General features: G+C 37.4%; 1 protein-coding gene across 4 annotated transcripts in view; it reads left to right on the forward strand.

Annotated features, from left to right (window-relative positions):
• The window catches only part of CACNA2D1 (calcium voltage-gated channel auxiliary subunit alpha2delta 1), a 613,296-nt gene that overhangs the window by 524,187 nt on the left and 75,793 nt on the right, over nt 1-13,316 (forward strand). For 3 of the 4 annotated variants that reach the window (XM_050936798.1, XM_050936799.1, XM_050936801.1), the window contains exons 16-19: nt 2,516-2,590; nt 3,289-3,363; nt 7,581-7,637; nt 13,043-13,114. In XM_050936798.1, the coding sequence (XP_050792755.1) occupies nt 2,516-2,590; nt 3,289-3,363; nt 7,581-7,637; nt 13,043-13,114 (279 nt within the window). The remainder of the gene's footprint in view (nt 1-2,515; nt 2,591-3,288; nt 3,364-7,580; nt 7,638-13,042; nt 13,115-13,316) is intronic. The other variant, XM_050936800.1, reaches the window with a different exon arrangement.

A 13,316-nucleotide genomic window follows, 5' to 3' on the forward strand; every position in this document is an offset into this window, starting at 1 on the left:
GATGCATGACTCCTTTTTCCAGATGGTACACAGTACATTCAGGCTTTGATGTTACTATGCTAAATACAGTAGCTGTTGTGTTGTTTGATTGATCATTACCTTACAGTCAAAAGTATGTACTGATTTTGCATGTCTCAATTTTTGAGTATCCAGAATGAGACTCCTAGTAGTTTGTGCCTGAAGTTTTCTGAAAATCAGATCTCTTTAGGGGAAAATCACAAGCAGGATTTCAAAATCTTGGCTGAAATACCTAGAAGCCCTCATCAGGACTGGGACTCCATTATGCTGTATACCGTCCAGACACATAGGAAGACATGATCCACACACACCAAAGAGCATGTTCTACTTGTACGCTCCTTGAAGAAGGGAAACTTGAAATAAGATTTAATAAATAGTATATATTGTAAATGTTCAAAACATGAGAGAAAGTTCATAAAGACTTTATATGTTGTTACTATGCCATTTAAGAACATAAGAAAGGCTGTACCACGTCAGACCAAAGGTCCATCTAGCCCAGTATCCTGTCTACCAACAGTGGCCAATGCCAGATGTCCCAGAGGGAGTGAACCTAACAGGCAGTGATCAAGTGATCTATCTCCTGCCATCCATCTCCATCCTCTGACAGACAGAGGCTAGGGACACCATTCCTTACCCATCCTGGCTAACAGCCATTTATGGACTTAACCACTGTGAATTTATCCAGTTCTCTTTTAAACGCTGTTATAGTCCTAACCTTCACAACCTCCTCAGGTAAGGAGTTCCACAAGTTGACTGTGCGCTTCCTTCTATTTGTTTTAAACCTGCTACCTATTAATTTCATTTGGTGACCCCTAGTTCTTATATTATGGGAATAAGAAAATAACTTTTCCATATCAACTTTCCCCACATCACTCATGATTTTATATATCTCTATCATATCCCCCCTTAGTCTCCTCTTTTCCACGCTGAAAAGTCCTAGCCTCTTTAATCTTTCCTCATATGGGACCCTGTCCAAACCCCTAATCATTTTAGTTGCCCTTTTCTGAACCTTTTCTAGTACCAATATATCTTTTCTGAGATGAGGAGACCACATCTGTACGCAGTATTCAAGATGTGGGTGTACCATCGATTTATATAAGGGCAATAATATATTCTCAGTCTTATTCTCTATCCCCTTTTTAATGATTCTTAACATCTTGTTTGCTTTTTTGACCGCCTCTGCACACTGCGTGAACATCTTCAGAGAACTATCCACGATGACTCCAAGATCTTTTTCCTGACTCATTGTAGCTAAATTAGTCCCCATCATATTTTATATATAGTTGGGGTTATTTTTTCCAATGTGCATTACTTTACATTTATCCACATTAAATTTCATTTGCCATTTTGTTGCCCAATCACTTAGTTTTGTGAGATCTTTTTGAAGTTCTTCACAATCTGCTTTGGTCTTAACTGTCTTGAGCAGTTTAGTATCATCTGCAAACTTTGCCACCTCAGTGTTTACCCCTTTCTCCAGATCATTTATGAATAAGCTGAATAGGATTGGTCCGAGGACTTGTTACCCTTCTCCATTCTGAGAATTTACCATTATTTCCTACCCTTTGTTCCCTATCTTTTAACCAGTTCTTAGTCCATGAAAGGACCTTCCCTTTTATCCCATGACAGCTCAATTTACGTAAGAGCCTTTGGTGAGGGACCTAGTCAAAGACTTTCTGGAAATCTAAGTACACTATGTCCACGGAATCCCCCTTGTCCACATGTTTGTTCACCCCTTCAAAGAACTCTAATAGATTAGTAAGACATGATCTCCCTTTACAGAAACCAGGTTGACTATTGCCCAACAGTTTGTTTTCTATGTGTCTGACACTTTTATTCTTAACTATTGTTTCGACTAATTTGCCGGGTACCAACGTTAGACTTATCGGTCTGTAATTGCTGGGATCACCTCTAGAGCCTTTGTTAAATATTGGCATTACATTAGCTAATTTCCAGTCATTGGGTATTATTAAGTCATAATAATTTTGTGGGCCATATTTATGTTAATGGCTTTAATGGAGATATATCATATCTTTTATACTCCTATTCTGTTGATTCTTGAAATTGTTACCCATTTATCCATGAAAGTATTATTTTTTTTATATTAGAACCTGCTGTTTTCACTTCAATCTCCGCACTCCCTTTTTATTAGCCTTCTGGAATATTTTACTCTGAGGCTGGTGTTAATATTGTTCCATTTATTGGCTGGTGTGGAATAAGGTCCTTAAAATCCATGCAGCTGCTCTTTTCTTCCTGTCGGTTAATCAGGCTCATATGAGTGCAGTAGTTGATCTCCACTCTCACATAACTAAGCTGCTCTTCATTAAAAGACTAGCTGACTCTCTCTCTAGGTATGTATCACCCCAAAAAAGTTTTAACTAGTACCTGTCTTGAAAAACAAAAAAAGATACAAGCAAAATTAAGATTGAGCTGCTATATGTTTGCATGTGTATTGTCAACATGTTAAAACTGCCACTAACTTTTTATAATCTTATCCCAGAACCAGCTGATTCTTGGAGTTATGGGAGTTGATGTCTCTTTGGAGGACATTAAAAAACTGACACCACGGTTTACAGTAAGTTGCCCTCTTCTGTTGGTATTAGCTGTTTCCCTATTTTATAAATGAATTCTTTTTACACACTTTCACGATCTAACTGTGGGCTAGATCAGAGTCAGAAGATCACCAGATCTCCTATAACTTATGCTCTCCTTTCCTCTGATCACTTTAGAGAGTGGTTACTTTCTCTGTAGCTAGTATCAGTGCTGCTCCACAAAATGGTCATCAGGATGCAGCTTACTTGCGCAATACTGTCTTCTACTGGTATTGAAAGTAGCAGATCTTAAGTCCCCTGGGGAGACCACAGAGAGTGCTGTCATCCAGATGTTTGGTCTATGTAGTATTTTTATTACACTGTACACAGTGTACCTTCATTATGAAGTTAGTGACCTTTCCTTCACCTCACATATTACTTTGTGTGCTAGCAGGTATAATTTATATCCCATGTGTAGAGCAAGATATTTTAGTAGTTAATTTCTAATAACATTTTGTCATCATTGAAAACAAAAACCATAGAAATAAAAGATTTTTTTTAAAAATGGTAGGTGAGACTGATATCTAGTTAACACCCCCCCAACACACACACACACACGTACTTCAGCTTTGCCTTAAGCTGTATATTTTCCACATTCTGAATATTATTAAAAATCCATAACTAAATCTTTTTCATTAGACTAAGCCTAATAACAGTGCACATCATTTTTTTTTCTTTTCAGTTGTGCCCAAATGGTTACTATTTTGCAATTGACCCTAATGGTTATGTTTTGCTTCATCCAGATCTTAAACCAAAGGTATGAAAAATCTTCTATTTTATATCACTGTTGCTCTGGAATTATTATCAGACATAAGAGAAGCATACTATAAGTGCTGATAAAGGTGGTATACAGCAATGGTGAATATCCCAATTTGGAGTTTGTTCCAAAACCCACTTTTGTCAATAGACCCCCCTCTGATTTTACTAGGATTTGGACCTTAATGAAAAATGAAAATCAAACATTCCACTCTTACCCCATTGTTGTCAAGCATATAATTTGTTACTTTAATAATATAGTAATATTAATAATAGTTAATAGCTTGTGATAACAGCACTAAAGCTGATTCTGAAGTGTATCTTCTTTTGGGGGGCGGGGAAGGATTGTTACAAGGTAACGTCAGGAATAGAACCCTTAAGAGTTTATTTCTGAAAATGTTTATTTTATTTTATTTATTCTTCGTAGCTACCATAGATTTAGTTTAAAGAAGAACTTTCATACTGAGAAGAACTTTCAAACATAAAAATTAAAGACAAATAGCAATACCATTATGCTTGCTTTTTTTATATTTTTCCTTGCATATTTCCTAATTACTAGAGTTGAGGTCTGATTGAGAATTTGTCCAAAGATTATTGATTGCTAGGGTTTTGTTTGGCCCACTATAGAGAGATAGTCAGCTGTGTGGAATTTAGATTTAACTCTAGATCTAATCCAGGATGTAAACTTTCTCAAAGTTTGGAGATGTTCAGATCAGAGGTTTTGGTTTGTGCTCATCTCTGCTAATTATGACCCTGATCCTGCAAATATTTATGCACTACATAGCTTACTCATGTAAGTAGCCTCATAGACTTTAATTGGACTTTTCACATTAGTAAAATTATATAGTGTCTAATTATTTGTTGAATCAAAGCTTTAATTTGTGTTTTAACACGGTTTTGCCCCATCTTAGTCCATCTTCTTATCGCTTTTAAGAGACACTGTCAGGTGGCCTAATCCAATAGAAATATTTCAATGAGTTTTGTATTACTTTCTATTATTGTATTGTATTGTATTCCTATTGAAACATTTTTCAATAAACATTCCTCCCACAGTGTCGCAACACAGACAGTGCAGCATTGTACAGTGTGCAAGAAATTGCAAGTCAAATTAAATAGAAACTAAAGAAATAAATATAAAAATGACCAGACCAGAAATGTGTGAAAGAAAAAGGGAGAAAATCAACCAGGATAAATAGTGAGAAACAGATTAGATTTTAGATTTTTCAGCTATTAATATTAAACTTGCTATTAATATTATTAGGACAATTTATGTTTAAATATATGGGTGAGATTCTGCAAATGCAGAACACTCCATGCCGGGGGAAGTGGGAGCTAAAGTGATTCTAGTCCACCTTCATGGCCTTCTCATCCTGCAGTGCTCCTGAGTTCCCTGCATAACTTAGCCCTGAGGAGCTATCCCCAACTGCCCACAGGCTTGTAGGACTGTCTGTAATCTCTGCAGCCTTTCTCTTAATATACCCCTCCCCTGTGATGTCATCTATGGCAAGGCTTGCAGGTCATCCTTGGAAGTCCTCCTTATAGCTGTCTTCCTCGGTTCCTGCACCAGTGGAATCCTACTGCAGATAGAGCCATGTCTTTTAGAGCCCTTTAAACGTTTCCAGCTTTTTTACTTACCCCGGGGGGAACCAAGGATTGGTGATGACCTTATCTGTGGTGCATTTATCCTGCAGGATAGTTATCACTCTAAATTGGTCATCTGAGAAATTTATATGTGATGGAATAAACACAACATTTTGAAGTGCTTACTAGGTCTAACAGAAAGGGAAACTGATTTTGGAAGGAAAAAATATAATTTAAACATCATAATATCTAATGATAAACCAGGGGAAGAAATAGAGATATTGTCTGATAAAATAAAATGGATTTATAAAACTATTGCTTTTTGTCTGTGTTTTCTTCATTTTCAAACTGGAATTAGTGTAAAAGTTCCTCTTTAAAAGGAAAGAAAAGGAAAAGTTGGATTATTGGTTTAATAATTTGCATGCACTTCAGTTTAATGGATATGTGCATTAGGTTTTTGATGAAGTATAAAGGACTCCCTTAGTCAGCTTTCACTTGATGAATTAACATGTTGAATAGTTTTCAGGGAAATAGTAATTACACTGATGACATATATTAATTGCTCCATTACTGGGTGATATTGTTTTTATTAAAGGTTAGTAGAGGTCTCCTAAGAACAAAATGGTTGGGGCAAGTGTCTGTTGTTGTTTGTCGCCTTTTATGCAACTGATATGACCCCGTTATTAAACAGACAAACAAAATGATTCAATGCATTACTATTGTATGGGGGCCAATCTTGCTAGGTGCTGAGCACTCATGTCATCTTCCATTGATGTCTGCCAGCACCCTGCAGGATTAGATCATTTGTTTGCTAGAGTGCAGGCTTCCAGGTTTTCCCTATGAGTTTAGGCTTTTTCATACCTGCATCCTGATGAAATGTTCTTAAGAAGGGAATTAAAAAGTATAAAAAGCAAAGAACCATGATGTATTCTATAACCAAAAATTTTATTACCATTCCAGCACTTTAAGAGTAATTTCTTGAACTGCCTTTTTAAATAATATCATATTCACCAAAACTCACTTAATCTCATGACTTTAAGATTGGTTTTCTTGGAAACCCTAATTTATTTTCAAATGTGGATTTATTTTCAAAATGTACTTCAGTACCGCATAGTAGCGGTATGGATTTTTTTTATTGAAGAGGGTTCTGAAGTCCAGTGAAGATGAGTAGAGATGTCCCCCAAGTACTTCTCCAATGGCTGTTTGAGAATGTTCTTAACAATTTGTTATTTCATAAATGATATATTGTGTTTTATGTCCTCTGCAGAATGTGCAAACTGAGTAATAAGCATGCTTTCATTTGTGTATTATTATTAACAGTTGTACGGACTAGACTTTATTACTGCCAGTTTGTTTGGGGTGATGCATGCACTTCAGACTGATACAGTAACTACCTTCTAAACTAAGGTACACTACAAAGACAGATAGGTATAGAATGCCTGATCGTCTCTTAACACACTATATTAATTTTTAGTTGAATTTTGTGATTGCACTTAATATACTAACGAACAACATCTTAACCCTCTTTGCCAGAAATTGTTCAATAGATGTATACCAAAACATACCTACGCATTTATCTTTGAAGAGGTGAGGGTATGCTGGAGTGTCATTAATTCCTTCTTCTGAATGCCTTTTGCTTTCCTTCCTAAAATCTGTAACCTGAAAATCAAAACTGGTTCAACATAATTAACATTTTGGAATACTGCCTTACGGTAACAACTCACAAATCAAAAACCCCACCATTTACTGTGAACTTGTAACGTTGTTATTCTGACTTTCTTGAGAAAACACCATCATTTATGTTAGACAGACTACAAAATCATATTTTTAACAAAATACAAGTTCAATTCTAATCTCGTTTACATTAGCTCTTAAATAAGTGATGATCAATCAATAAATATTAACTTACACTTTGTCAATTATATATCTGTATATGTATATATAAAGAGAGAGAGGGAGAGAGAGAGATGAATTGTTTTGAGCCAAAATGAGTTATCCCAAGGGATAGATCCAATCAGGGAAGTCAGTGGAGTTATACAGGAATAAACTTCTCTCAACATGTTCAGTGTTAATAGGATACAAATTCTGAAATAGATAATGAATGAACCCCTGGCTCTACTATTGATATCAACGTTCTTTCCCCTACTGTTCATTAAGGTCTTGCTCCAAGCCCTTCTATGAATAAGACTTTCATTGACTTCAGTAGGCTTTGAATAAGGTTCTATGTACTTTATGGGCTTCATACTATATATATGTTGGATTTGTTTTTAAAAGAAAAACAAACGGGAGATGGTTTGTTTGAGGAACAAATGTTGTGATGAGTGAGAAGAAAGGTATTTTTCTATGATCTATTAAAATTGTGGTCAAATGTGCTGGTTATGTAGATGTAGAGCTCTCTGTTAATTTAATTCACCTGCTTTACCGTTGTTTGTTGTTTGTTTGCGCAGCTTGAAACATGTGATGCTAACAGAGAACTCAGAACTCTGAAACTACTTTGTCAAAATGAGCTTAGTCGGGTGATTCCAGGAAAATACCCATTGGAGAAGAGTAGATCTTGAGGGTTGAGTATAGACCATAAATAATTAACTGTGTGTTAGTAGTGTGAAGATATAAATTACTGCTTTTCTGTTACTTCAGCATATTGGTGTGGGCATACCAAAAGTTAATGTGAGAAAAAGGAGACCCAATGTCCAGGTAACTGTGGATGGAGGTGATCATTAGTGTGTCCAAATGCATAGAGTTGCAGATTAGATTTAGAAAGCTTCTGCTCTGCTTATTAGGAGGAACCTAACTAGGGAACTGTTTACTTTGACAATCAGCTTCCAAAGCATGAGGCTTCTTGCATCCTTCTTTGTTAAATGATTATTGATGATGGTACCTGAAGATGTTCCTTTAAATTATGATGCATTACTAATAGCTGCTAATTAGAACTGTGCTGTAAACATTATTCTTCAGTCTTGGAAATGAATTTGCAGTTTGAAAAAAATAGACTACTTGTGCTAGATTTGTTTTCATAAACCTGAAACCCAGTGGAAGATTCTGCTTTGTTTTTGTGAAATTATTGCCAAGTCTTATTGCACAGTGTGTGCTGTATCATAACATCCTTGTGGAATTTTGGTGATTTGTGTAGCTTTCTGTGTGGAAGTCTCAAAGTGGTGCATATGTTATCTGTCACTCAGAGCGGGTTTCTTTGATCAACCAGCATAACTACATCTATGGTTAGAATCTATCTCACTAAACATGGAAAGAAAGTAAGTGACAGGTCATGAAATTTGAATTATGATAAAAGTACTTGCATACAAAACACTTATTGAAAACAGTGAAATATAAAAAAGAATGGTTTAACTATATAAATAGCAATGCAAAAAATTAAATACAGTATATAACATTAATATCCTACTCATATGGGAGTCCATCTTAGGGTGTTACATAATTTAGTATATGAAGTTAGCAGCTTATTTAAAGAAGCCACAGATTAATTGACTAGCACTGAAACAGTGTGAAATCCTGACTCCATTCAAGTCAGTGACATAACTCCCATATACTTCAACAGGGCCATGATTTTAACCACGATTCCAAATTTAGCCTGATCATGGGTTAGCTTAATGTACATAAAAGAATCTGACAGTCCACATCTTTAGATTTTACCCTTTCAGAGACAGGGTAAAACCTAGACTCTTGTAATTCAAAGTAAGGAAGAGAGATGCCATATTCTAAAAATATGTAAGGATATAGGCCTGCTCCCAAAATCCTTTCAAAGCACACAATAATGACTGTTTAATGAACTTATTTTTATGTTGCTGCACCAGTTCTTCCTTTTTCTTTCTTTCTTTCTTTCTTTCTTTCACAAAAATAACATATCCTTGCTCTTCGTTGCCCAGACTGAAAGTAGATTTGCACTAACCTTGCCTGCATGCTTCACTTCTGGTGGTGTACTTCTGTTTCATTTTGTTAAGTTCTGTTCTTGCATGGTAATAGTGTGGTTGTGCTTATTTAGTCTGGTTGTGCGCACGTCTGAATGGGTAAATAGAAGAACAAACTTAATAGAAAGTTTGATTCTTCTTCACACACACAAAAATAAATAAATAACCAAGCAAATGAGAACCTAGAGGAAAGGAAACATTTTGGAGCCCAAATACCTGAAAAATAAAAAACATTCTTCAGGAAAAAAAAACCCAGTGGGAGAAAATATGGTTTTATGGTTAAGCTGTTGGACTAGGAGTTAATATTTCTATTCCAATCTCTAGTACAGATTTCCTTTGTGACCTTGGCAAGTCTCAGCATCCATGTTCACTCACTCCAGTTTCCTCATCTGTAAGATGTGGATAATAATATGTACTTCGTAAGGATGCTGGGATAGTTAAAGTACAAATGAGTCAAGTACTTTGAGACCCTAAACCAAACAGCAAGATGCATATAATGCATATTTTTGTTGCATGAATTTCACAGTTTGTGTTTTAAAGCCATCATCTAACCTCTGGGACTCCTTAACTAAGACTGGCCCAGGTTATCATTTGAGAGAAATAGTTTACATTAATTTGATGTGATGTGATGTGATTTTTTGGGGGTTTTTTTTTACCGTTCTCTTCTCTTCTCTGTCCCTTTGTGTATTGGAATGGGATACAAACGTCGCAATGCCACCTCTGCCATGGCAATGCCTTCATGCATGCTGTTTGGGTTTGATCGTGCTATTCATTATCCATTGCATGTAAGAAAACATATTTTTATTTGCTTTTACATTTTAGCCTTTTGCTATTTGTTGTTTTGTGTGATTTTGTTGGAAAAAAGTTGGTGAATAGCAAAAGAGAAGCTTGTAATGAATTGTGATGTGTTTTATTGATGTTGCATTAAAGTTGATTAATTGTATATGTTCTAGATGAACAAGAGCAGACGATTCCTGTGCAATTATAAATACACATTTAGTGGTTAATTGCCTATATTTAACCTAGAGTCCTTTGTTCAAACCTGTCCAACACATACTTTCATTTTAAATATAAAATTCCTTCTGCTTCTCTTCAAGAGAATAACTCTTTCGTACTGAAAAAATGAAAATGCCATCCAGCCAATAATTTGCACCTTTGTTTCTCTAGAATAATAAAAGCTGATTTACAGTCTTTTATACCCATGTGAATTACATTAAACTACAGCACTCATATAACAGAGAGCTGTGCTATTGGCTCCCAGTACTCCAAAATCATTTAGATGACTACATTTCCTAACAAGACATATAGGACATGATTCTCCACTCAGAGCAATGTGAATTGGGATTAACTACATTGAAATCAATGGAGAGAAACTGGCATCAGGAGGAGGAGATTCAGACCTGCACTATTTAGTAAAATATTCATATACTGTATAATGGGCATGTAAATTTCATAGAAAGTCTAATTTTTGTCCTGCTACTATCCATTAGCTGCTGCCAAAATGTGAGAGCTAGACCTTGAGAATTTTTGTTTGTTAGGATAAAAAAGGATATGACCATTGCTTTGAAAGAAGACATTTTAGACTTATTATCAAAATAAATTAGCACAGTTGATCCTGTGGCATCCGGAAGAAGATGCCTCTGTCCCTTTGATCTAACTGCCTAGTAAATTGAAGCTTAGCATACACCAAGCAATAATACATTTTGCTTAGCTAATTACATCATGAGGAATGCACTGATGCACTGATTGGTGAAAGCTTAAATCCCCATTTCATATGTAGTGTCCCATTTATACAAAGCAAATTCTTTTCCACCGGATAAAAACAAAATACATTCATGACCTGGTTCCTCTTCTGTACTAAATCAGTCCATAGTATCATGTTTGCAGGGTTTAAAAAATATGCCCCATAATCCTTTTTTCTTAAAAGCCTAAACTACATGTGTGCCTTACATAACTACTGAGTAACCAGGATTTTGCTGGAATCTTTTACTCCAGGACTAGGGATAGTTAGAAACAGATGGTTGTAAAATTATAGATATGAAGGGCTTGTGATTTGTTCAGCTACATTTCCCCCCACCCTGTACCACTTGATACATTAACAATCCTACATAGAGCCTTAATCCAGCAAACATATACAGTCACACTTAACTTCACACATGTGCATCAAGGATGGTCCAGTGACTATGATAGTAGCCTGGGACTTGGGAGACCTGGTTTTAATTCTCTTTTTCCAAAGATTTCCTCTTTGGACAAGTTACTTAACCTCTTCATGCCTCAGTTTCCATCTGTGGAATGGGGATAATAGTATGTCCCTACCTCAGAGGGATGTCTTGAGGATAAATGCATTAAAGATTATGAGGTGCAAAATGAAAGTTTTGAGCCTCACTTAGAATGAAGTCACCTATGTGATCTGTGAATCGCATATGTGATGCACATTGGCTGCAGCGTGACTGATTTTCTGTCAGAACCCACTTTGCACACACAACTCCTTTTAGCTATTCCCTTTATTGTGTCAACTCTTTAAAAAAAAATCCAGTGGAAAATTCACAAAGTGCTGCTGAAGCACTATGACCTTCTGTTTTAAAGGACATTTATGCACTGCTATTGAAGTAGCATATAGCAGCAGTTTTCAAACTTTTGTTTTCTGGGGACCCAGTTGAAGAAAATTGTTGATGCCCGTGGCCCAACGGGGCAGAGGGGCGGTGAGCAGGGGTGACAGCTGTGGGATGGGGATGGGAATGAGGGGCTCTGGGTTTGGGGGTGCTCAGGAGTGGGGTTGGGGATTGGGTTGTGGGAGGGGATCAGGGTTCTGGGCTGAGGGTGCAGGCTCCAGGGTGGGGCCAGGGATGAGGGGTTTGGGATACAGGAGAGGGCTCTATGTTTTGGAGGGGCTCAAGGCTGGGGCAGGGGATTGGGGTGCGGACTTACCTATGGAGGCTCCCTGTCAGCGGCAGAGCTGGGGTGCAGAGGCAGGCTTCCTGCCTGTCCTAGCACCATGGGCCACGCCACAACCTGGAAGAGGCCAGCAGCAGGTCTGGCTCCTAGGCGGAGGTGCCAAAGCGGCTTGGCACAGCTCTCACTCACAGGCACCACTCCCCCCCAGCACCCATTGGCCAGAAACCAGCCAATGGGAGTGCAGAGATGGTGCTCGGGGTGGGGGCAGTGTGCGGAGCCCTGTGACCCTCCTGCCTGGAAGTCGGACCCGCTGCTGCCCACTTCCACGGCGCAGCACAGTGTCAGAGCAGGTAGGCACTGCTGACAGGACTTTTAATGTCCCGGTCACTGGTGCTGACCAGAGCCGCTGGGTTGCTGAGCAATATGACCCAGTGCTTTACATGCCGCGAGCCAGTACTGGATTGTAACCTGAACTTTGAAAAACACTGGCATACAGAACATGAAATATGGAAGACATGTTTCTGCAGATCACGACCATTTCCATTTTAGTTCTTTGCTCGTTTAGATCTTGGTTCAGCAAGGTACTGAAGTACATTGAAGTCAGTAGGACTAATAGCGTGATTAAAATTATATATGCGCTAACTACCTTGCTTTATCAAAGCTTCATTTATTACAAATTATATCTGAATTTTTGCTTGAGGCAACTATTTGTTCCATGAACAGGTGTCCATAAGAGGCTCTTTTCATCTGACCTTACCCTTTTGTCATTCCTTTCTCTTGTACTTGCTGTCCCTTTTATCTCTAGCCACAACCAACTCATGCCATTGTCACCAGTCTGCTGTAGGGTTCATTATAGTGGAGTACAGGTGGTGTTATTACAAGTTGCCCAGAAGACTTTCTCACTACCTGTCTCCCCTTTCTTTTTGGTGGCAGGAAACTTAAGGAACGACTCCTTGTCTGACAGGTCATGTTATCATGCTTACAGTTAGCAGAGGAAGCAGCCTTCAGCCATTAACACTGTGTGTGACCGACTTTAGGCAGGCACTAGTTTTTAGGGTTAATCCAATTATCACTCACCTGATTCTCTCTCTCTTTTAAAAATCCATTTTAAGTGAAATAGCACTGCTTGCAATCCACTATGCTATATCTGATTAAAAGATAGAATGGTAAGTAATCCTATTAAAGTCTTTTTTTTATCTAAGGGAGGGTTTGAGTGATTTGCAGTAACCTATTCATAACATCAAGTGAGAGATCTTTATTGTTTGATATCTTCTGCTTCAGAATCGTAAATCTCAGGAGCCTGTTACACTGGATTTTCTGGATGCTGAGCTAGAAAATGATATTAAGGTTGAGGTAAGAAGCACTGGTAATGTAGTGCCTGCTTTCATGTATATATTTGTCACTGTTTTGGGTAATAACTGAAATATAATAACTGCTGCACATTCCTTCAGTTTCCGTAACCTCTTGTTCTTCCAAGTGACAGAGGACTTCAGATTTTAATTGCTCTTAAAATGCAGGTTTAGCGAATAGTTTCTGAAATTTATTTTGAATCTAT

Source organism: Gopherus flavomarginatus, chromosome 1 (assembly GCF_025201925.1).
Source record: "Gopherus flavomarginatus isolate rGopFla2 chromosome 1, rGopFla2.mat.asm, whole genome shotgun sequence".
NCBI lineage: Eukaryota > Metazoa > Chordata > Testudines > Testudinidae > Gopherus > Gopherus flavomarginatus.